This window comes from Epinephelus moara, chromosome 6 (genome assembly GCF_006386435.1).
Source record: "Epinephelus moara isolate mb chromosome 6, YSFRI_EMoa_1.0, whole genome shotgun sequence".
Lineage (NCBI taxonomy): Eukaryota > Metazoa > Chordata > Actinopteri > Perciformes > Serranidae > Epinephelus > Epinephelus moara.
The window spans coordinates 38731565-38757504 of NC_065511.1; the positions used below are offsets into that span (position 1 = coordinate 38731565).

General features: G+C 42.5%; 1 protein-coding gene across 1 annotated transcript in view; it reads right to left on the minus strand.

The window, feature by feature from the left end:
* The window catches only part of dgkb (diacylglycerol kinase, beta), a 109754-nt gene that overhangs the window by 7036 nt on the left and 76778 nt on the right, over positions 1-25940 (minus strand). Inside the window, exons 21-24 of the mRNA XM_050046912.1 lie at positions 15146-15236; positions 13890-14085; positions 1287-1407; positions 53-113 (exon numbers count right to left, since the gene is read on the minus strand). Coding sequence (XP_049902869.1) covers positions 53-113; positions 1287-1407; positions 13890-14085; positions 15146-15236 — 469 coding nt within the window. The remainder of the gene's footprint in view (positions 1-52; positions 114-1286; positions 1408-13889; positions 14086-15145; positions 15237-25940) is intronic.

Below are 25940 nucleotides of genomic sequence, written 5' to 3' on the forward strand. Positions count from 1 at the left end.
CAACATGGAAGATGGGTGTCGTCAAAGGTGCTAGAGACGGTTAATGACTCACAGTGCAGGGAGTCTGCATCCAAGGCTCCCCATCAATCTGCATGGGAAGGGATTTACTGGTTCTGTCAGGGAAGAAGACATGTTACAATTCAACTTTTAATCAGAAAATGTTACACCAGAATACTTAATAAGGATGTCTGCAGGTCTTAAATTTAATTATATAAATACTAGTCTTAACTGCCACAAACATTTATTTATTTTTGTGAAAATGACTAATGCTATTTAGCTTGAAAGTCGACAGTACTGATGTTACAAATCTTTGAACCTACCACTGTCTGTATACTTTATACTTGCATAGATTAACCTAACTCACTCTAATAACCATATTCCTACATAAAACCTCCCTCTACACATATTCTATACTTATCTTTACACTTACCTACAATGTTTGAGTGAGAAAAAAGGGTTTGTCTTAAATTTGGTTATTGAAAATGTCTAAAAACGGCATTAAATTTAAGTGTCTGATACCTCTAGACACCCGTAGATGTCGACTCTAAAGCTGAAAAACACACCGGCACCAACGCGTGTCAAGTGCAGCCCCTAGCACACACTGGACACATCGCATTGCAGCTCGTCAACAGACGACCACACCAAGTTATTACTACTTTTACTGAAAGATCTGTACTTTTTCCAACTCTGCGTTAGCTTAAAATCATGTGCTGAGAGCCCCTAATCAAACTCAATTACCCACCCGAAGAGCCGATCTCCAGAGCTATGACTCGCCAGGTAATATCTTTTTGGCCGTTGTCTTTATAATCACGGGATTATGGGTTTAGCGTGGGATATTTCTTGACCTCAGTGAGTCTCTTTTCTTCATTTCATCATCATTCTTTCAGACAAATTAACAGCTACAGAGTTTAAACATCGATGGTGAGGAGAGGAGTCGAGCTGCCATAGGAGCAGAGAAAAAGAGCTGCTACAGGAGCTGGTATGTACAAACAGAGAGTGAGGTGGGAAAATTTGCATTCAATTCCAGGGCTGGGAAGGCTGGAAATTAGCAGCGTAAACTGCCGTGTTTTTAGCCACCGCCTATGTGGGGTTGTACATTGAAAAGGGGACATTTTTTTTTACGTGTAGCGTTCGCCGCCAGTGTGTTTCCTTAACATTTCAATACCTAAATTCTAAAATTAAACCGTTGGCTTTGACCTAATGCTGACAAAATCTACCAAAGATGCTCATAAAATGGAGAATAAATCATGACAAAAAAGTAAGTTGTGGTGCATATGAACACCAACCTGATGGTGACAGAGGAGCACTGTGCCAGGCGTCTTCCTGCGCTCTTCAGGCCGGTGTAGATCTGACCCATCTCCATGGCTCCTTCCAGCCCCACCACCTCCAGCAGCTGGTCGGACAGGTCTGAAACACAAAGAACGTCAACTTTAAATACACTTTAAGTCCAATAAACCAAAGCTGCTGCTGTCATGAAGGCCAATTTTAAGATTTAGCTGTGTTTATATCAAGACAGTAAGCAATATTTAAAGAAGGAATAAGCAATGTTTTCCTAAAAACAACATAAAGACTCAAACACAAGTAATCAATCTCAATCATTACATGTGACCCACTCTCAGTGTGTGGTGGTGTATTGCTCTGCAGAGACCTCGCCCTCTGCCTGTATTTTCATATTTTCTTCTTGTTTCCTATGCTCAGGGTGTTTATGGGTGTGTCCCCCCACAGCGCTCAGGTGAGATCAGGGCTTTATAAAAAGGTGGTGATAAGGTGCCAGACCATAAGCAGCAGGTATCCAAGAGACACAGAGACAAAAACCCCACAAATATAGCTAGATGAAACACCAAATGAGTGAATCTGAAGCTGGCTTTCACTTGTACTTTCGCAGGCGAGCATGTTTAAAAACAGTCACCGACAATCCTGCAGAGTATACCTTTAAATATTAGAAAAATTACAATTCTGTAAATACATGAGTACATGCCATAAATCTATTACTGTATGCATGTGCCTTTAAAGTGGAGTCATTTCAGCAGCTATGAAGCAGTGCTTCAGACTGTTATATATTTTAAAATAATTCGATTGATGGTTGAGTAAAAACAACATTTATGTTCATTGTTGTCCTTAAATGTTGCTGATGTCATATGAAAACCAAAAGACTTCTACAGGGAGAAGAAGAATAAGAGATGAGAGGAATTCATTAAGAAAGTGAGGAAGGAGAGAAGGAAAGTGAGGATGAATAAAAGAACATGACGTGATGTTTCCTCACTTCAGAGACATTTAGCATTCACAGTTAAAAAAGAAAAAAAGAAAAAAGGCAGCAAGAACAACAAGCTACAAACAAAACAGCTATTAATTAGATTGCACCGGCAATGCAAAGCAATCTTGTGATATTATAATTATTAATTTCTCTTCTGTTTTGCAGTTATGAGCATTGATTTTGCCCCTGCTGGAAGCCCAGTGTCACGCAGGGCCCATCTGTTTCAGCGGCCCGCTCTGCCTCCGACTCTCCATCGACTCGTCCCTCCACAAATTAAGAAGCTGCTGCCTCGCTGCTGGGAGCATGCAGACACTAATTGAAACTAAGACCCATTTTTAGGCGCTCAGTGCGTGCAAGCGAGTTAGCTCGCTGTCACCGACGCTGCTCCATCGCTGTCATGTTTATCTGAGCCGCGCCGGTTTCCTGAAGGAGTGTCGTGGGTAATGTTGCTGTTGTCGTCGAGGTGTTGTTGTCGCCGCCGAGCTGTGGTGTCCAGCTGTCACCATGGTGATGGACATGCGTCTGCCCCTATCTCTGTGCTGGACTGTGAGTGCAGTGCTTTCCAGGGTCGGAGCGGGAGAGTGTGTGTACATACCCAGCAGGTTGACCTGCTGACACGAGGCTTTAAAGCTTGCTCTCCCCATCGTGACTTCTCATGTTAATGCAAACGGCTCACACGGCCCCGCGCTGACACGTATGATGGACAGCGTCACCATGGTGATAGGGATTCCTTGTTGCCCAGGGCTACAAAGATGCAGTATACCCAAGAGTGCTTACTGCTGGAGAGACCATAGAGCCTCTCTGACAAATACAACAGGGTCAAGAGGACTCTGTACAACCAGATGTTAGTAGATAATAAAAACACAACAAAATATGTTTGACCTGCATGTTCAGGGTAAAACCATTAACTTCTAGATGACCTGGGGAATATTCAAACCAATTCTTACTGAGAACTGTTTCTGTGTCTGTTTGAAAACATTACTAATGTAAACACACCACTCACAGTCTCAAACATGTAACTCTAATTCAAAGAAATAGTTTGACATTTTGGGAAAAAACATCTTTGCATCTTCTTGCTGAGACTTAAGCCTGGCCTGACCTGTTAAAAATGTGATAGATGCCACACATAACAACATTTAATGACACATTTAAAGGTCCAGTGTGTAGGATTTAGGAGAATATATTGGCAGAAATGGAATATAATACAACAAGTATGTGTTTTTAAGTGTATAATTATCTGAAAATACTTGTCATTGTGTTTTCCTGACTTTAGAATGAGCCGTTCATATCTACATAGGAAGCGGGTCGTCGTCGACAGTGATTACCTTTTTACACTGCCGTGTTTCTTCAGTAGCCCAGGTGCCGTATTCAGAAAGTTTCCCAGTACAAAAAGTAGTGACAAAGTTCTTAGGAAATTCTTTGTGACATTTTCTTAGAATTTCCCCTTAAAGTTCAGACTAGTTCCTGGTGAACATAAAAGTTATTCACAAAGCATTTTAGCCCTTAAAAGAGCTTCTAAGTTGAAAAACTAGAGCAGGGAGGAGAACTTTTAATAGGTTTAAGACCTTCACAGGATGCCTTCAGACCTTGAGCTGTCTTGCTTTGGTCTGAATCGGGGACTTATTTTGTTACAAAGTTGCATAATTGCTTTGAGTTTGTCGGAGCACGTTCTCACCACAAACGAACTGCACCAGAGTTCATTTGTAACCGAACTGAGACCACCTCTTAAAGAAGCTTTCAGTTGTCTGGTTGTTTTGTTGCACACCTGAGTGTGATTGCTGTGTTCACAACTGCCCAAACGGACCGCACTGAGGGGACTAACAAACTTGAGTTTGATTGAACCGAACCAAACAGGGCAGGTGTGAAAGCACCCTTAAGCAGAGAAGAAAATGGCAGAAACACAAAGAGGTCAGAGAAATATTCTCCAAACACTGAATGACAGTGAGTTAATTAAATGCTATAGGATATGACCATGCAGTGATAATGTCTGTGGTAGATCTCATCAGGGATACGCAAACATTTCCCACCCAACGCAATAACAATATAGTGCGAGAAATAAAATGATTACAAAATGTGGAAAACTGGAAACATGCAGTGCAGGAGTGATGACTTGAGTCTGTCTCAACCTTCCATCAGCAGAGTGATCACACTAACAATCACAACACTTTCACAGTCTCATATTGTGATGTAGTTCATGTCATTTCTACCTGGTGTCCACACCTTGCAGGCTCTAGAGAGGGTTTTTCATATCGGCAACCAGCCCCTACGCAATAAGCAACGTCAGATAAACACTGACTTTTTAACGTGAAACTGGTTTATAATGTGTTTTTTTACTGGTTTAAATCACCAGGTGCATTTGTTTAGAGGAAGAGACCTCTGTGGATAATTCAGTTCCTGGTCAAAACCTTCTGAACATCTGAATCTTCATTTATCAGAGAAAAAAGGTGAGCACACATTTGCAGGTTCTAGATCAGCGTCTCATCTCTGAGAGAGGGTCATTCACGTTTCTCGTGTCGACCACCATAGTTAAATATACTGTTTCAGTTAAGCCAAAACCTAAGACAATAAATCAAGAGGCAAAAAATGATTATTGCGACTCAATAAATTGCAGACACATGATTTCAATAAGTGACAGTCACATTGCAACTGCTACAATTTACTGGTGATTTTCCATTTTCATTTTGAATCACCAACCATTATTTCTTATATTAGAAGTGCAAATGAAACACCTGGAACAATAATCAAAAGTGGGGTGTGCCAAATTTAGAAGAAGCCATCGTGTTTACTTCCCAGAGATAAACTGGGAGAAAAATGGAGTCACACTTACTGTTTACACAAGAAGGATGTTGAAATATTAACACACAAAATAAGCAGCCTGAGGCCAAATATAAACTCAAACACTCCTTACCTAACCTACAATCAACATTATGTGTCTCACTCAAGTGTTGGAGGCAATATTTGACTGTGATAAACAAACAGGCACAGAAGGTGACAACACAGAGTCTGTGAATGAAAGTCCATATTCACAGAAGCAAAGCACTGTGGCTTTTATCTCAGCAGCCATGTCTCTCTCTGTCAGAGTGGGGGGTAAGAAACGGCTTCCTTGTCACTGTCAAACAACTACCTGTCGAGGCCGCTGGCTGCACAGGGACACACGAGGAGCAACAGGGAGAGAGCAAAGGAATAAAGGAGAGACAGTGATAGCAACCCAATCACAAGAAAAACTGTTGGTATTGTACAATCCTGCGAACTACAGACACATCCAATTAACATGTTATTATGTAGCTGACATGTTGAAACTTTACATTTCAACAACACTGTAGCTAATGTGTGGTTAGGTTTAGGCACAAAGCACAGGTAACAGATTTGTTTCGGCACATTACAACTGCTCTTTGTGTCACTCTTCTGGCAGGAAACACAGTGATGTCTCGGTAAAAAACAACCTCTTCCATGGCGCATTATCCCGACTGGAAATGCAACGTTGTCTGTAAAAAGCTACCTCTTTTTGTGGCACTATCCTGGCAGGAAATGCAGCTGTGTCTCGGTAATAAACAACTGCTTGTTGTGATACTATCTTGGAAGGAAACACAGCTATGTCTTGGTAAAAAATTAACCGCTTTAACCCTATGGGCCGTAGGTGTTTTTGGGGTATTTTTACTGCCTTTACTTTTAAGCTCATATCACAGTCATTATAAAGGCTACATACACATGCTATATCTTGTTTTCTATATCTTGCTGGCTAACCAGATTTGCCATCATTTCACGTCATTTTATGTGCCTGTATTTTATATTAATTTTTATATCAATGAAAAAAACAATTCCGTGTTACTAAATTCTTACAGTTTGACATGTATCTCACCATAGCAAGTTGGAAGTTGACATATTCTGCCATATATGAAGAGAGGAGACTCTCTGGAATCTGGCAATATAAGAACCATGATGCTGGGACATTCTGTCACTTCACAGTTGTCCAAAACATGTGGTTTGTGCCAGGCGGACATGATTACCAGTNCAGGTTTTTATTTTGTATACAATCAATATGTATTTATAGCATGATGGGATGACAGCACAATGATGTGTGTGGTATCAGTGGAAAGCTCTGCTCCTGCACTTTCATGTGATATGTGTGGCATTTCTGTGCGACCCTGCTTTCGCGAGTAATCCATCTAAGAGTAATGTGTGTGCAGAGCTGTATGAAAGCTCTGTTATACATCATTTTAATGTAACTTTATCGGGGCTCTGTTATACATCATTTTAATGTAACTTTATCGGGGGTTTTTTCGCTGTGAAATCACTGGACTACCGACAAGTACTTGGTCTTGTCGGAAAGCTACGATTCCGCTGTTTCACGTGATATGCGTGGCTTCTCGCTGTGATGCACAGTCGCGGAGAAAATCAATAGAGAAGAGTAGGTGATGAATTTGGACGCACTATGCGTCGTTCGGGCACATAGGGTTAAATAGCACTATTCCAGCAGGAAAGGCAGCAAAGTCACAGTGAGACACAACCCCTTTTTGTGCCACTATCCAGGGAACTTTGAGAAGTCTGGGTACAAAACCACATTTTGGTGCAACTTCTCAGCAGGAAATGCAGCGATGTCTCAGTAAAAAACGTCCCCTTTTTGTGGCACTATCCCAGCAGGGAACACGGCAATGTTTCGGTACAAACACAACCTCTTTTCATGGCACTTTACTGGCAGGAAACGCAGCGATGTCTTAGTAATAAACAACTGCTTTTCATGGCACTATCCCTGCTGGAAGAACAACAATGGCTCCCTTAAAAACACTCATGTCTGGGGGCTGAAAACACAGCTATGACTCCCTAAAAACAACCTGTTTTGTTGTTTGTTGGTCTCTAACATTGGTCTGCAGCTTGGCAGATGTCTCACCTAAGTGATACGCCATCCACCAACCCCCCCACCTCCTGATGATCACAGTCAGCTTATACATGCGTCACTTTAGAAATGTTGATATGATATGTATGAAATGTACAGATGTAATGGTTTGTAGAAATGTACAATGCCAACATTTTCTCCTGGCGACTGGACTGGTGATGGAGCAGAGCAGAACCAGCAGCCCATCAGCTGAAAGTTAAACTAAAGAGGAATGGCGGGAGGTGGAGGAGGAGGCAGATCCTCCAATGAAAGCTTCATAGGGCTTGTCACGGGGCATCAGTCCCAAGCGTCAGCCCCTCCACCCACACATGGACGCCCTCCCCCCTGCCCTGCAAAAACCTCAGTCCCATTCTAAATAATTCACTCCGCAGCCATTCCCTTCCACCTGAGGGGCTTGTCTCCTGGCGTCACCACCGGGACGATTTAACAGCTCCCGAAAGGTCAGGGTTTTTTATCCCGCAGCCACCCTCCACCCACCCACACAACCACACACACACAAAATAATCCCTGCCACCAGTTTGATCCGTGCACCGTGCTCTGCGGTGCCCCCTCTGGGCTAATGCACTCCTGTGTTTACCTCTAAATACGTCGTTCTCTTGATCTGACAAGTTAGGCTGCTCACCTTGAGGGCACCTTCCACAAGGGCATCACACACAGGTGCACGCACACACACACACACACACACACACACACACACACACACACACACACACATCAATAAACAGGCACAAACAGACAGAGATGTTGTGACACACATATACACACTCCCCACTCACACTAAGTGCCTTTCCAGGTTCAGACGGTGGCCCCCTTTTTTAAACCACACTGATTGATTTTTATTCAGGGATTAATGGAGTGTTCATCATTGCAAAGTTGGGCTTTAAATTGATCAAATATCTCCCTCACAGTCTGAGCCACACTGCACCTTAATCTAACAGTTGTAATAGTGCTGGGTGTTATACTGGTTCATCCAGTTTACTGGTTTTCATATACCATCATACTGGTGTATAGCTGAAACACTTGGAGCTCTTCAATAGGCAGAAGTGAGTGCTACGGTTGGAGAGAGGGTCCATATTAACTGTGTTCCCTTCTCGCCAACGGTTATAACTTTATAACACTACCATTAATAACCCACAGTAATTCTCTTTAAAAAGGAAAAACCAAGAGGCAAACACCGCGGCTGAAAAATGAAGCCAACATGGACGTGTCATACCTGCAGTTCTTTGAATGGCCACTTGAGGCTGACTCCAGAAGCCAGTCAGTCCTCATAGACCTTCATGTTAAAATGCCCAACTTTACAGCAGAAATAAACATGTTTACTGACTGATATAAAAAAGGCCTTCCTCTCTTTAGTTAATCTCCCTGTTTATGACAACTGTATGGGAGTGAATTTATATATCAGTGCTTTCCAACTGGTGGACCTTGGCCCAAAAGTGGTTCACGGGTCCATTCTGTATGGACCACAAGTGACTCGGGAACGTGTCAAGTTTGTAAAAAACACACTTTATCTTTGAGTACAGTGAATTTCAGGCACGGAGCTTTTATTTTGAAGTGCTGTTCCCTGTTGTAGAGTGAGTGACTAACACACTGACTTGACAGAGACAGCAAAATAGCTCAATGACATGACCAAACACAAGCATGACGCTGAATATATTAAAAGTGTGTGGACCCTGTGGCTGGACCAGCTGGGAACCACTGAATGTTAACTTATTCCATGTATGTGTCTCAGTAGAGTCCTTCAATGTCACAGTGGAGTGAATTTTTTTATAGGTATTTAATGTACTCCTGACAGAAGAATGACCCATTATAAACCTATATTATAATAGTATTATTAATAATGCTGATGATAATATAATAATAATAATAATAATAATAATAATAATACATTTAGTAATGATAGATAAATAAATGGATAAATAATTAAATACTGTGTTATACCATGAAATATATACCGTCAGAATCCTAAAAAACATTTTGATACAAATTTTTGGTCATACTGCTCAGCACTAAGTCACATCATCCCATTTGGGAAGTTATAAGCGTCCCAGCATGCAACAGGACTTGTTAGAAGAGTGTTTCTGGTTTGTTTGATTATTTCAGGAATGAGCTGTTTCTTCAACTCCCTCACTGTCCCCGCTGTGATTAACAATACTTTCACTTGTTCTCTCAAATTTTCCAACAACCAAAACATGTTTTCTTTTGTTGCACACACAATAAATGTTGCGGCTGTAAATTAGGGACAAATTTGTAACGTATTGACAGATTTTAACAAGGTTTACTTTCAAGCTGCAACAGCTACTGAAATCCAAAGGAAAACACGAATAAAGCTTCATAGACAGCTTCACAGAGATATGTTTTTTTTTCCACCAGTCATGTTCTGATCAGTGAAGTCCCATCAGGGATCACTGGCAGCCATGTCTGGAGATCCTCACTGACTCGCCATGTTTCAAGCCCGACACTGATTGTTACATCCACTTCACCCCTGAGCACAAACACACCATCTCACCATGAAATCTAAAAACATACTGTGTATCACCTGAGCAGGCAGGAGTAAGACATGATAAGAAATAAAACACAAATAAAACCCAACAAATCCTGAATTCATGGCAACGGCTCATTTGTAAGGAGAAAAAATACATTCATGGTTATTTCTTTTCCTATTTACATCCTTTTCATACTTGTTTCTCGTGGTTTGGAGTCCTGTCCTTTCATACTGATTTTACATTCAACATGAAAAACCGCATGACAAAAAAAGCATCTGCGCACTCAAGTCTGTGCCAAAAATCTTATCTGATTAGCAAGCTCAGGGTGGTAGCTACCTGTTCATGCCTTGAATAAAGCATCTGACCAAAAGCTCACTAATTAAATATAATTTTTGCAAAGATTTGAGAATGCAGATGTTTTCATTTTCATTCAGTTCCTCAGCTAAATCTGATATTGGGTGTTTTTTTTCTTATTTTTGAATTGCATTTAACATAAGAAATTTTTTTCAAGAGGACCTGGACATGGGTCAGTGTACAGTGTACTGTGCACAATTTTCACACTAACCAAACAAACTGAACTTTGGGGTCAACTGTTAAAACAAATAGCTAATCAGCCAATCACGTGGCAGCAGCTCAATGCATTTAGTCATGTAGACATGGTGAAGACGAACTGCTGAAGTTCAAACTGAGCATCAGAATGAGGAAGAAAGGTGATTTAAGTGACTTTGAACGTGGCATGGTTGTTGGTGCCAGACGGGCTGGTCTGAGAATTTACTGGGATTTTCACACACAACCATCTCTAGGGTTTACAGAGGATGGTCCCAAAAAGAGAAAATATCCAGTGAGCCAAAATGCCTTGTTGATGCCAGAGGTCAGAGGAGAATGGCCATACTGGTTCAAGATGATAGAAAGACAACAGGAAGTCAAATACCCACTGGTTACAACCAAGGTGTGCAGAAGACCATCTCTGAAGCAACAACACCTTGTCCAACCTTGAAGCAGATGGGCTACAGCAGCAGAAGACCACACCAGGTGCCACTCCTGTCAGCTAACAACAGGAAACTGAGGCTACAATTCACACGGGTTTTCTCACCAAAACTGGACAATAGAAGATTGGAAAAACCACATTCAGATGGAAGCATGGATCCATCCTGCCTTGTATCAACGCTTCAGGCTGCTGCTGGTGGTGTAATGGTGTGGGGGAGATTTTCTTAGTACCAACTGAGCATGGTTTAAACACCACAGCCTACCTGAGTATTGTTGCTGACCGTGTCCATCCCTTTATGACCACAGTGTACCCATCTTCTGATGGCTACTTCCAGCAGGATAACGCACCATGTCACAAAGCTCACATCATCTCAAACTGGTTTCTTGAAGAGATGGATCCTTTCTCTCTCCCTTAACCTCCAAACAAACTGCAACACTAGTCAGCACTGGTCAAATATAGGTCAAGATTCTGTTACTTTGCTGCCTCAGCTGTTAACAGAAACATGATTTAGCTTACCGTTTAATTGTAATTCAAGATTGTTTGTAACCAGCCAGCCGCCATTGTGTCAAACGACAAAGCTCGCATTCTGTTGCTCACCAGGTTTTGTACCTCTTGAGCAAAAGGAGATGCCACAGAGCTTTTTCTCTGTTTTCTCTGGTCATGTAGCACCAATTTAAAAAACATTTGCATCCTTCTAAACAGCCAAACATTATGAAAAGACCATCCTGCAAGCAGTGAAATGCTTCCTTAATACCTTCACATATTGGAGTGGAATACTTCCTCTATCAAAGCTTTGTGGATTCTTCTTGCTTTAGCTAATAAGTCCCTAAAGTGGCTCCCACTATTTCACCAGTTAGAGCAGCTGACTCATACTCATTCACATATTCCCATTGATGGGCTTCCTTTTGACGTAAATGGATTCAGGGGTATGCCCAACACCCCCCTCAGTCTGCTCCTATTAACTGAGCCTGTCCACTGAAGCCAACACAGACCATTAATACACAAGTGACAGTTCCAAACACTGACATGATTGTACCTCTTCTTTGCAAACAAAACCTGCTGGCTATGATTCACCTTGTCGTCGGTGAAATATTCATGCACTCGGGAAAAGTTTGGTGGAAAGTTTAGTCTTTGATCCATCTGATAGGAGCAAGGACACAGACTGTCTGATGTGGGCTTCAGGGGAGAGAGCCTCCGACACTGTCAAACCTGTTTAACGCACAGTATTATTGTCCAATAACGCAAACCAACCAGGATCCACAATATATGCAGGGCTTTCAAAGTGCGGCTGATGACTCACCAATTACCGACCTCACAGTGTGGCGAGTTGTCTGACTTTTTAAAATCACATCTTTAAATGGCAGCGGTGGAATGTATCTAAATGCATTTACTCAAGTACTTTAAATTTATACTGCTTTATACTTCTACTTCACTACATTTATTTGACAGTTATAGGTACTTTTTACACATAAAAACATACGGTACTAGTATATGATACGCTGCAGTGCTTTGCTACTGATCCATCCAGTAGTTTACAACGTATCTGAATTGGCTCCTCATTGACAAACTGCAAACAGCTTTCACATGCTCTCATATTCACTAGTGATGAAAACAGAATAACAAAATATTCAATAATAAAATAACGTTTTGAAAAGAGCCATCTTGCGTTATGAGTATGTTTACTTTTACGCTATTAGTGCATTTTTCTTAAAACACGTCTGTACTTTTACTTAACGGGATACTTTTTTGAAGTGGGGTTGTCTCAGGTACAGTGGATGATGGTCGGAGACGATAACAGGCGTCACAAGCGTGAGTCCATGCAAACAAACAATCTACATGGAAACTTTAAACACTGTAAAATCTCTTTTAACAAAGTAAATAAAGTAATGTTTTTCCTTAAAGCCACTACAAGGAACTTTTAACTGGATATGCAAAGGTCTCTCGTTTCTGCTGATGTCTGTGCGTGACCTACAACAGCAAATGAGACCATCGGTGTGAAGATAAGCTATTTCTATATAGTGTATATCCATACCTTTAGGAAACTGTCTCCGGGTCCGCCCCAGGTCGCTTCCAGGACGAAACGATTTACGGCACTCAGACGGCACACGTCATCTTACCTAGCTGCTTACATTTATAGTGACTCTTATAAATAGTCGCTATTCCTCCTCCTCGACCCGACGTCCGCGGGGAGTTAAAATAGCAGCAATCATCGGGTAAAAGTTCTGTGAAAGCACTGGACTCACCAACAGTCAGCCACGTCTCAGTCACACAGAGAAAATCCAATCCTCGGGAAGTCAGGAAATCCTTCAGGATAAACGTTTTGTTCGCTAGCGATCTAGCATTTACCAGCCCAATCCTGGCAGGAGCCGGCGGGTCCACGGCGTTAGCTGTCCGGGGAGCCACACACAGAGGCCGCAGGTTGCGCAGATTCACCCCGCGCCAGCGGGGACGAGGAGAGCAGGGGCCGCGGGGCTGGAACACCTCATCCGGGCCGACGACAGGTACCAGCCAGGCGTCGACAGGGTCCAGCGAGTGCCGAGAAATAAAGAGGCGAGGCACCGCTCCATACTCAGTCCAAGAAGCCGTGGAAGTGCTCGCCAAACAGGCCTTCAGCCTTACCAGCCGACCGCTGCGTTTACCCCGGCGGCGGTGGCGCTTACGCCGGAGAGGTGGAGCTGGGGCGCGGCAGAGGTGAGCTGGGATCCCCGATAGGAGCGGGGGCAAAGTTTTCCCGTCTTGTTGTTTCATTCATCCCCAAAACGAACACATGCGCGAGCCAGGTAAGCGTCTTTACGACAATACGCGCTAGAGCTCATGGGAAATGTAGGCTTCATTCCGGCAAAACACTACTGCTTTTGTCCACAGGGTCACCAAAATCAACTCAAAATGAAAGTTCCTTGTAGGGGCTTTAAGTAAGGAAACCTTTTAAGGGATTCTGTGCTTCTGTGTAAGTCCCTCAGCTAAGGAGAAATTAAGCCTTAAATGTCATACTTAAATAGAAAACTATCGCTTTGAAAAACATTTTTAAAAAAAGACTTGTAATGGAGCACTTTTACACAAAGGTATTTCTACTTTCATTTTAGCAAAGGATCTGAATATTTCTTTCATCACTGTTAAAAGGTTTAGTAATAAAGCTAACTGCTCTGTGAGGCTCGACTTCGGCACAGTGGTTTTCAGGTTTGATGTGGGCTCCCATGAGCTAGTTTACTCTGACTGCAGGATTCATACCAACAGAAAACTGCAAAACAGTCATAAATGAAAGAATCCTACCTTGAACTGCAAACGTGAGCTCCTTGGGGTCGAGCACCGGTGCCCTCTTGTCCTGGCTCTTTTTGGCCCCCTTACGGTTACCCCTCCTCTTCTTGCTCTCACCCCAGAGGTTGGAGCCACCGTGCATGCTGGGAATGTTGAGAATTGCAATGCCTTCCAAGGAGATGCTGCTGAGGTCCAGAGTAACACCGTCACACTTTTGGAAAAGAGAGAAACAGAGGGAAAAGACCAGATTTTACTAATCGTACATTTGTCGTAATTAGCTGCATTTGTTGTAAACTGTATTTCAGTGTTTGTGCAGTGACAGGCAACAGCTAAAAAACAAAACAAAACAAAACAAAAAGGTTACTGAAAACAACAGAATTTCTTTCTAGCATTTGAATTTGCTGCAGAATAATACTGCAGCAGAAACACATGACACAGGTGAGCCGCAGTGATGGCAAGTCTGTTTCAGTCTAGTGTCCTTGATCAGAGGTTAGAGTCTGTTTCTGCTTCTTGAACCTGAATCTATATCTGTCTCTCTGTTCAAGTCTGAGCCTAAAGCTGTCTCTAAGACTGAGCCTTAGCGTCTCTCTGACTCAGCCTGAACTTAATCTCTCTGTTAAGGCTTTAACCTAAAGCTGTCTCTCTGGCTGAGCCTGAACCCAAGTCTCTCTGTTTTAGCCTGGGCCTATTTTTAGAACCACCACTGGTGTCAATTAGATGTGATTGTGTTGAAAAGGCCAGCGATACTCTAAATAGTGGATTTTATCTCAGTATGGATCATCATACCTCCTCCAGTACCGAAGGTACTTATCGAGCTCTAATTAATGAAGACCTCTGCACTGTGTGGATAGCTCTGAGAAGAGGGAAGATGAATTGTATAGACACCATCTTCATTATCACTCAATATCACACACAGCAGGGTCGTGTAGGGCTAATTACCTGTGTGTTCAACTGATGTTCAGCGAGAGGCGGGCGGGGAGGTGCACAGATAGCCTTCACACATCAACACTTTGTCTGGGTGAATTTGAAACTTGTACAAATTTGTGCCATTTATGGAACAAAGGTTGATCAGAATATTCCTGTTTTTCCTACCCAAGTTCTTGTCTGCGTTTATGTGTATTATTAAATATTCCTAAATATACAGAGAACGTATAAATGCTTGGGATTCACATAAAAAGGGGACTTTAAAAAAATCCTTACTTACTTCAGTTTCTTTTCTGTTTTTCTTTCCTATATGGCTCAAAAAATAGAAAATATGTGGTTTTATTTACCTCAACCTCCAAAAAGTCGTGGAGCTTCTTACATGTGGCCGAAAAGGTCTCCGAAGTGCCGAACTCAAAGTACCACAGCTTATTCTTTGTTCTGAAAGAAACAAGACAACAGGAACTGCAAAGGGACCAAGAAAAGAGAGGAAACATAAGGAGTGTTTTCCCCACATCAAAATCTGAAGCTTGTACAGTCACAGCACCTCTTCTTCTTCTCTGCCTCCTGTCCCTTATATGCTGAGCTTATGAAAAAGACACTGCTCTGTAAAGGTGTGTTTGATTCATCATAGAAAAAAGGGGATCTTCCAAACTACACAGGAAATATACCTCTGATGTTTACCGCTGACCAAAATCACACAGTCATTAATCTCCAGAGAATGCATAATGTGGCTCATTAATCACATATTGAAGCACGATGATGAATCTAAAGCCAGTTTAAGGAGGCATCTGAGGGAGCACATGGGGTGGCCAGTGGTTACCCATGCCCAACATTAAGGCCCAGTGAGGGGTGTGAGAGGGTAATCTAACTGCCCCTGCAATTAACAGAGGACTGGGGTGCTGCTCCCCGGGCTTCCTACAGCACACACTCCCATTGCTAAAGGCTGATGATCAATGACCTCACAGGGGTGAGTCACCATCTGTCCGCACACTGCTATGGCACATTATATTCTCTCATGAGTACATGAATGTCTCTTCTCTATATTAGGTATTGATTATTTGTTGAACCCTTTATATTTTATAAATATGTTTTTATTAGTGATGCAACATGTGTTGTTTTCATGCTCATTATGCAACCAGATGTCTTACGGTGCAATCCTGGGGTCAATCCTGGTGCACAAAGCACCTTAAGTGAAGGTTTTCCTTTAAATCTATATTAAGGTTACCTTTAAATAAAATCGGTTCACAAAACATAATGCTATTGCTAACAGGCCTGCTATCAAGCCTGGGGTGAAAGCTATCTGGAGAACCAGTGACATCTAAGGTAATGTTAGAAAAAATGAGGTGTTCTAACAGACGAGTCTCTTTAGCTGAGACACCTTATCTGCAGAAGCAGAATAGTTAACACAAACCATTGTTAACTACGTCAGCTGTGGGCTAGGCTAGGCTTGGTGCTAAGCTAACAGTGCAACAACACTGGCGACCCTCCAAAGTGTGGTTTATGCTTTCCATTTTGTTCCTGGCGCGAGGTCCATTTGCCAGAAAATGATGTAATCACCCCTTTTGCTTTAAGTTAGCTTGCTCCAAAAGTTGTTGGAGAGCTGGGTGTGTGTGCTGCTCATTTACAGTTCAACCGAGGAGTTCAACAGGGAACACTGGCGGAGCAAGTCAGGAACATTTCTATGGCTTTTTATTAAGACAACACAGGGGTGTCAAATTACCTCAAATTATTGTAAAAAAATAAGCACCGCAGTGGGGAAAGAAGAGGCTTTTTGCTGCAGGGTGCAAAGGAATATGAGAGATCACTGTAAAAGCTAAAAAAAAAAAGCCTCATGGAAAGAGTGGCACAGCGGTATAAAGTAATTTCGACTTGGAGGTAAGCGACAGCAATAATTACAGTACACAAATGTAATATTTGCCGACTGTTTACGACTGTTGCCAGGCAGCCTACTCTCCGGTAACGTTCTTCCTTGTTGCCTTCTGACTAGCGTTGCGGTGCATATTGCAACAAATGACACATTGAGCATAAATGCGTCTGTGCATACTTGTAGCCCGTGCTCCATCTGCCCATGGCACGCTGTCTCGCACTAGTATAAACAAAGCTTAATGGTATTGATATGAAAATAAAATATAGAGTAACAGAGTAGATAAGTAGAGAAATGATTACAACAGAAAATCGAGGAGGAAAAAAGAGTAAACAGCAGTCGCTGATGTCATGGAAATCAAAATGTGCGTCACGGGAAGCAGCATCATGGCGTTGAAACAGCGTCACGGCGTCCCACAGATCGCAAAAGCCTTTTAATCTTTCCAAGAAACAACAGACAACAACACACAATTCATCACAAAGCTTTAGGAGGAGAAAAAAACACCTACAACAGTGCTGACATGCAGAACTGAACACAGTAAAAAATGGGCTTCTCTTAGCTGGAATCAAAGCGCTACAAGAGGAACGTATTAGTATAAGAAGAGTAACAATCACTGAATTATTGATTTCCTCATTAGGACTTTTGTCAGGACCATTTAGCCACTTTATAAATGAGCTTTCATTAGGGTACTTGCAAGGTAGCCCAACTCACAGTTGATTTATAATGTGCAACATGGTCAATAGAAGAGGGATGAGAGCAGAGGGAGGTGGGAAGAGGCAGGAGAGCGACCGGGCCATGCTGAGAGGCTTTCCACAACAACACATCACCACATCTTCCCCATCCTCGTCATCATCGTCATCATCATCAGTCTGTTGGCTCAGTTGTCAAACCCAAGAGAACACATGAACACCGGCCTGGGCAATTTTGCAAACAAACAAATGAAGGTGGCCACCGAAAAGCATATTCAAAACGAGTGGCTGGTGACTGATGAGAGAATGAAGCCAGATACAACACAGGGATGTGTTGACTCTTTGTTATTGCTGTGTTGAAGCAGGTTTTGGAGCCTCTGATATCTGAAACTTTGTTTAAACTGAACCAAAGCAGGTTTTACAGGTGAAAGGTCAATGGAACGACAGGAGTGGATGTGCAAAGATGGATTTGATAAGTTATTTAAAGTAGAAATTTGAAGACACATTTCAACCTGTGTTTATTCTGTTGCCGTCTCCGCAGGAAGCTGGATTGTTTTCCTGGTGTTGAGAGCCTCCTCTGGATGCATATTGCAGGCTGATGTATACCCTTATCTCCAACTATGCTGTAAGTGGTTGAGTTGCATTGTGGGTAGTGTAAGCACCAGGCTTTAACGAGGACACAGGATGTGTGGATGCATTAATTTAGATTTTTTTTCATCAGGACAAAAAACTGCAGTGTTGCCACATAATTCATGTGTTAGATGGACATTTGTTATGACTTTACCTGAAAGAATTACCTACGTCACTTTACAAAAAGCTCCTGTAACCTCCTGATTCTCCTCAAATTTTACAGCACAGCTACATCTTCTCTACAGCGATGTCCTAATCAGAGAGACCTGTGGGTTTTTCACAGTGCAGCAGAAACAACCTGCACCCGGGACGCTAACGACACACACTGTAAGTACAGATACAGTAAGAGACAACATCTGACCATCCTGTCGATTCCCACCACTTAACCTAACAAGCGCACCATGGCAACAAATCACCTCATGTCCCTGTTCATTAGGTAATTAGGAGCATCTCATTGGCTGGATCGGATTGTCATTTGTTATCTGCCGACTGATGCTAAACACCGGACTCCTCTGACAGACTGACTGTGAGGAGCGTCTTCAACAGTGGCCAGCTCGTGCTACGATTAATAGGGAGTCCATTTGAGTAAGATGATACTTTTAAAGTAGATTAGGAGGACTTTACTTTATGGTAAGTGCAATAAATGTGAATGTAAAGTGCCCATTTCCTTAAACTGTTGGCTGACTTAAGCTCCTGCATCTTTCCAGGATCATCTTAGAAGTTCCTTCATTATATCCCCGTGGGAGCGATTTGTGTTTTCAGCAGCAGGTTTTCAATTCTCTGAGTAGCCGCAAAGCCTCTGTTGTGATTTTACCTGCAGTGTATCAATGCAAAGTGTACTGCAATAATAACTTTAGTGGTGTGCATGTGAGATCAGCTGTCTTAGTCACAGCTGGCGTACTGAAAGAAAACGGTGGCTCAGGTTTCCAGAGCCGCTGAGGTGTCGTTTATTTGCACAAACAAATCATAAAACAAAACTGAAAGAAGAGGACATACAAACTGTGTGGCTGAAACAAAACCAAAAAAACAAAACCAAAAAGGGTTTTAGAGAAAGACCTCATACCAGGAAAAAGTCAGGTGAGCTGAGTAACCAACCCAACGCCAGAAAAATGTTTGTATTGAGCGTTTTTGCAAACCACCAATAGGTTACATTCGTACACTATTTTATAGCGGATACGATTAAACTCTACATTTCTCAGCAATGCTTTGCTGTGGGTGTTTTGGCTTAAAACACCCACATTTGGTGATACAAAGGCCACTGGGACACGCTGTGATGTGTCTATAAAAAAACAACCCCATTCAGTGCCACAAGTGCCGCTGGGAAACGCGCTATGATGTGTTGGTGATAAACACCCAGGTTTGGTTTCTCAAATGTCGCTGGGAAACACCACAATGTGTCCGAGAAAAAACACACAGGTTTGGTGGCTCAAACACCGTTGTAAAGCTGTGATGTGTCTGTGAATAATACCCAGATCTGTTGGCTGAAACTGCGCTGGGGAAACCCCGAGATGTGTCAGTGAAAGATATCCAGGTTTGGAGCATAAAATGTGCCTGGATAAATTCGCCATGTCTGTGAAAAACACCCCCATTCAGTGCCACAAGTGCTGTTGGGAAACAGGCTACGATGTGTTGGCAATAAACACCCAGGTTCGGTGGCTCAAACACTGCTATGTATCAATGAAAAACACCCAGGTTTGGTGTGCCCAAAGCTGCAAGTTCAGTGGCTCAAACGCCACTAGGAAATACTGTTATTTGCTGGTGAAAAACTCCCAGAAATGGTGGCTGAAACGGCTCCGCTGGGACACGCTGAGATGTGTCTGTGAAAAACACCCAGGTTCAGTGGCTCAAACACCGTTGTTGAAGGCCATGATGCGTCTGTGAAAAACACCCAGGTATGGTGGCTGAAACAGCGCTGGGAATTTCAGGATGTGACGGTGAAAAACATCCAGTTTTGGAGCGTGAAATGTGGCTGGGAAATGTTGTGATGTCTGTGAGAAACACCCGCATTCAGTGGTGAAAAACACCCAGGTTCAGTTTCTCAAATGTCACTGGGAAACACTGCGATTTGTCCATGTGAAACACCCACGCTCTGTGGCTCAAACGCCGCTGGGAAACACTGCAATGTGTCAATGAAAAACACCCAGCTTTGGTGCATCAAAAGCCACTGGGAAGCGTCACAATGCATCTGTGAAAATCACATGAGCTCAGTGGCTCATACGGCACTAGGAAACGTCATGAATCTTTGGTGAAAAACTCCGATATGGTGGCTGAAAAAGCGCTGTGAAACACATCGATGTGTCGGTAAAAAACACCCAGGTTTGGAGTGTCAACACTGCTGGGAAACGCTGCAAAGGGCTGCCAAAACACAAGTGTTGCTGTTGGTTTCGAACAGTGGTCTGCAGCTTGGCAGATCAATCATCTGCTCCACCTCCTGATGACATCTTATATATTACTTCACTTCAGAAACATTGATATGATACGAAACGTGCAAATGTAACAGAGTGATGATTTGCAGAAATGTACAAAGCCAACATTTTCTTTGGCGACTGTGCTGAAGCAACAGAAAGACAAATGTAGCTTAAACAGCCTTAGTCTGAAAAACACACCATGTTCATCAACCCTGCTCTGGTTGGTCACCATATTAAAGGATGTCAGAGGCGATAAGCTTCAGTGTAGCGTTGCTGTCCCGAGGCCACAGCACCTTTAGATGCACTTTCTACTGGCCACACTGAACGCAGAGGCAAAGAGCCATTGATTTTTTTCCCCTCTGACACTTAATCTCACCCACAATGATCTACGACCTTATTTTCACACTAATTTCTTCTTGATCAGAGGTGATAAATATCGCATTGACATAACCAACTCTTTGTGCATTGCATCAATGCACTGTTTTGTTTAACATGACACCGCCTGGAGCGCTCCGACTCCGACTGGCAGTTTGAGAAATGACCTGAGTTGCATCGTCTTGCCTTCAGAGAAGCAGCGAGCAGTTTGAAAAATGTATTTCTTTCTGTTGCACTGCAATGATTCCAAGGTTTCTTTTCTTCTCCGTTTTACCAAAACTGCAGAAACTAATGTAACAGATCCAACATCTTCAGGAACAAATACAAAAACTGATCTGCTAAAAACACAAAGAAGTGAACTGATTGTTTTTACATTTCACTTCATCATGAATAAATACTGTGGTTTGACTCAACTAATGTGTTAATTGCAGGAGTGTTTGGTTGCCTTCCATTAGACAGATATCTCTCTTACTGAATATCAAAGATATTCCTGTAATTGAATCTAACACGTGTGTTTTGTTAAAGGGCTGCTGAACAATTAAAAACATGTATTACAATAATGTAAAAGCTGAAATCAAACACAGCATCTCATTTGTATACTGTTCCACTGCAGAACCATTAATTTTGGGAGCTGTTTGACACCTGAAATGAACTTAACAAAGCAATGCTGTTAATTAATGATTTCATATTGTTTACAGGGCTCGGGGCGTTACAGCAACGTGTTTATCTGAGGTCTGACACCTCCAGCACCACATCTGCAGGGGGAAGTTAGTCTGATTTCAGTGCGTTTCCACAGTGAGAGTGCAACTGAATATCTTATCATTGTCCGTTAAGTATTGAGAGTTGCCCATTAAAGAACGCTGTAGTTGTCAATCACTGACATGCTTCCACCTTTTCACTCAGAAGCAACATTATCAGGTATAACAGGAATGGGTCAGCAGTTTAGCAAATTAAAAATCCAGCTGAAATTACAAATGGTGTTACTTTTTGCAGTCAAAGACCATGTGAACCTGATTTTCTGATTTCTCACTGTTTACTGTTAATCTGTCTTACTTATATATCTTACTAAGCACGTTTTGGAGAAACATCAGAGACTTTGTTCGGACTAAATCTGTTTTTTTTGGAATTCCCAGATTGTGTCCAATTTAATTTTAGAAAGACTGGACAGCTTAAAAAAACCCACACAAAAAACAGAAGATCTATATAATCAGCACAGTTTCAAGGTCGACACCCAAGATTAGTGTCTCCAATTTGGTATCTGACCAAACGTCTCTCCTTCTGTTCCTGAGTAATGGCCAGAATTTTTTTTTTTTTTGCAGAACATTATGATGTCAAAGTGAAGTTGACCTTTGACCTTTTGGATGTAAAATGTTATCACTGTCATTTTATCCTATTAGACATTTGTGTGAAGTTTTGTCATACTTATGTCACAGTATGAATTCTTGAGTTATGGCTGAAAACATGTTTTGTGAGGTCACAGTGACCTTTGATCATCAAAATCTAAGAGGTTCATTGTTTAGTCCCAGTGAGCGTTACTGCCTATTTTGAAGAAATACGCAAAGGATGTTCTTGAGATATGGTGTTCACAAGAATGAGACAGACAATGCCACAGTGACCTTGACCTTTACCGCTGAGTCCAAGTGGATGTTTGCTCCACACTTGCAGAAATTCCTTCAAGGCGTTCTTGCGATATCGCGTTTACAGGAAAGAGATGTAGGTACGTACTACACACTACTACACACTACAGAAACTGTTCTGAAATGGCCTGTGGAGCGTGGCAAAAAGCTCAAGGTGTCGACCTGGCTTCTAAATTCCCCAGGTCCCAATCTGCTCAAGGATTCCTGTGATGTGCCGGTACCCCAGATGTACCCCTAATCCAAGGTGGGGCCTCCTTGTATTGGACTTGGCTCTGATCTGTCGAGGCATGGACACAGGATCTCTGGGTGTGTCCTCCAGTGTGTTGGTGGCAGATCCATTGAGTCCAGTGGGTTGTGAGGTGGGTTAATGGCACGTGCCACAGATGCTCATTCAGATTGGGATCTGGGGAATTTGGAGGCCAGGTTGACACTTTGAGGTCTTTGTTACATCCCTTGGGCCATTCCTGAGCAATGTTTGCAGTGGGGCATGGTGCATTATCCTGCTGGGGGGCCACTGCCTTTCGGGGGTACTGTTGGCATGGGGGTGCCACGGTGTTTGAGTGGGTGGAACATGTCAGGTGGTATCCACATGAATGCTAGAACCAAAGGTTTCCCAGCAGAACAATGCATTGGAACAAAATAATCAAAATTATTCACTTCACCTGTCAGTGGTTTTAATGTTTTGGCTGATCGGTTTATGTACAGACAGCCTGAAAACATAACGCCTCTGGCCACGGCCATCTCTGGTGCAGAGGCATAAAACACATAAAATGTCCTGTCCAGTCCTGGTACTGTGGACGCTCTAAATTAGACAGTGACTAACAAAGTGCTCAATTACTGAGTTTGTCTGGTGGACGAAAGCGTTCTGCACAGCGACCTGACTACACAAATGTCTGGAGGGCATAATGACGAATCTGTATTTCTCATTCTTCCGCACTGGAAAACCACATTACCAGCATAGCTGAGGTGTTACTGACACCTACCTCGTTACCACAGCAACCCATGCAGATAGGTTGGTGATATTTGGTCACACAATCCAATCTGACCACTTGCAAATGAAGACTGCTGACAGTCTGTCTAAAAGATCTGATTTGAGAAGCAAATGTGGTTTGCCTGCAGTCTGAACATAGTCAGAAATCTCTAAACAAACCAGTACTGTTAGATTACAAGCTTTTAAAGCAGTCTGACCAGGGACAGGGTGTGCAAAACAGCCATGGTGAGAAATTGCATCTGTTTCATGTTATTTTCACCTGTAACAATGTTTATTCATTGTCACTGACAAATTAACTAATAAAAAAAATAAAGGATCAGTGGTGTTGAAGAATAAGGACCACAACATTTAGTATCTCATCTGACCTTTTGAAATTTAAGCCGTTCATCTGCACACACTGTGATGCCACATAGCTGGTTCAATATCAGCAAAGTTTCCCTTTATATTCATTGTCTTGTGTGGCGATCAGCAGTGATGTGGTGGTTCACTTTTACACTGTGATCTGTAGCCTATAGTTCGGCTTTAGCTTCTAACTATCTTTGTCTTTTTAACCTGTTGTTGCTGCTGAGTCAGTTTGACATCCTGGATATATCCTTCAAACACAGACTGTAGACCCCTCTGTCTGCTTCTCTCTGGAATCACTCTTTCATTTTTCCAAAAATATGATAATATTTCTTCAGGGAGTGCAGTTAGTTACAGTGTGGACTCCATGCTTACTATGACAGCTTGTCGGTCCATCACAAAGGGGTGGGGCTTAGTGAAGGGTCAATTCAGAGGATTTGTGCATCTGTGAATGCAGCAGAGACGAAACTCTTTTAATTTTTCCTCAGCAGCAGTTTGTGGAGTTTTGAGTTGCGGGGTGGATTACTGTTCAGTTGATCTGATTACAGCTGATCAGATCAGATCAATGGATGAGTGGAGCAGCTGTTTGGGAGTGAAAGTAAATTCTTAGACCCAGCACGATGAACAGCCAAGTTTCACTTTCACTGTGCCTGGCATTCTGCTGCTCCGTCTGTGCCCAGAGGACGCTCTGCACTGTGAACGTAGGGCAGTGATATCCGAACGGAATATACAGACCATCAGAACGTGGCTGCAGATGTTTTAATCTTGGCGGGCCACCACAAATAAATGAATGTGTTAGAAACCCTGGTATACAACCGCTTCTGTCATTAAGGTATAAAACCATTAGGGATGCTTTTTTAGGAAACGCTCCTGTGGGTCATATTGAACAACTAATGTGGTCATATGAGTTGGAGGCCTTGTTGAAAAATATATAAAAATGTCTCTCTTTAGTTACTGAAAAACAAACGTAATTAAATTTCAGCTGGACTTCAAAAAATGATCTTTTAAAAGATAATATCATGCTCGCATGTAGACATCAGGGAGCCATGATGATCATTTAAATTAACATTTTTTAATCTTTTAAAAATGGATCTTCAGTTTATTATCAGAGTAAACTTGTTAATGAATTGTGATATAATTTTGTCTCCATATTGCTCAGCCCTACTACTGTCTGTGCAGAGTTGTGTGTGTGAGTTCATTTGAGTTTATGTGTTTGTGTTCAGTGTGTGTGTGTGTGTGTGTGTGTGTGTGTGTGTGTGTTCCCACTGAGCTGAGGACAGGGCCACAGGTGAGATCCCTCTAAATTACACACAAGTGGTCATTAATTATAGATGACACTTTGGTCACAAAAACGATTTCATCCTCAAATGAGGTCCGAGGGCGGCCGCTACAGAGGTCCACCATGTGTGTGTGTGTGTGTGTGCATGTGTAATTTAGAACGCCATCACCTGTGGCCCTGTTCCCAGCTCAGCAGGAAACACGCACACACGTACATGCGTACACGCACATTAGCATTAGGTGTGTTGATGTGTGCGTGTGTTGGTGACTCCGGCGGCTCCATCCAGCACATCACAGGGCTTTGATGAACATACTCATTATGCTAAAGAGTGCTCCATGCCTGGGCTTCCCTGTGCCTTCAGGAAAGGTTAACTCAGGATGGTTACACAGCACAGCGAGAGCCTGTGGGCGCACGGGGGCAGAGCGGCTCTGGAGGAGCGCCGTGACGGTGTTAGATGTCTCGGGACCAAAAATAGATCTGGGTATGCAGAGCAAATATCATGGGAACATCAAGGCGCCATGATTGATGCCACAGAATAAACAAACATTGCAGGTGAAGCCACAGCAGCTTTGGTGCTGCGGCTGAAACGTCCCATATCAGATGTTTTGCCTCATAGAGCTCATGTTGTCTTTAAATCAGTATTAACTTAACACCATTGGGAACTACAATATTTTTGTGATGGCCCGTCAAGCTGTCAGAGTTTGCATGTAGCCCACACTGTCACTAACTGCACTCCCTGAAGAAATATTAAATAAATATTTTATCATATTTTTGGAAAAATGAAAGAGTGATTCCAGAGAGAAGCAGACAGAGGGGTCTACAGTCTGTGTTTGAAGGATATATCCAGGATGTCAAACTGACTCAGCAGCAACAACAGGTTAAAAAGACAAAGATAGTTAGAAGCTAAAGCCGAACTATAGGCTACAG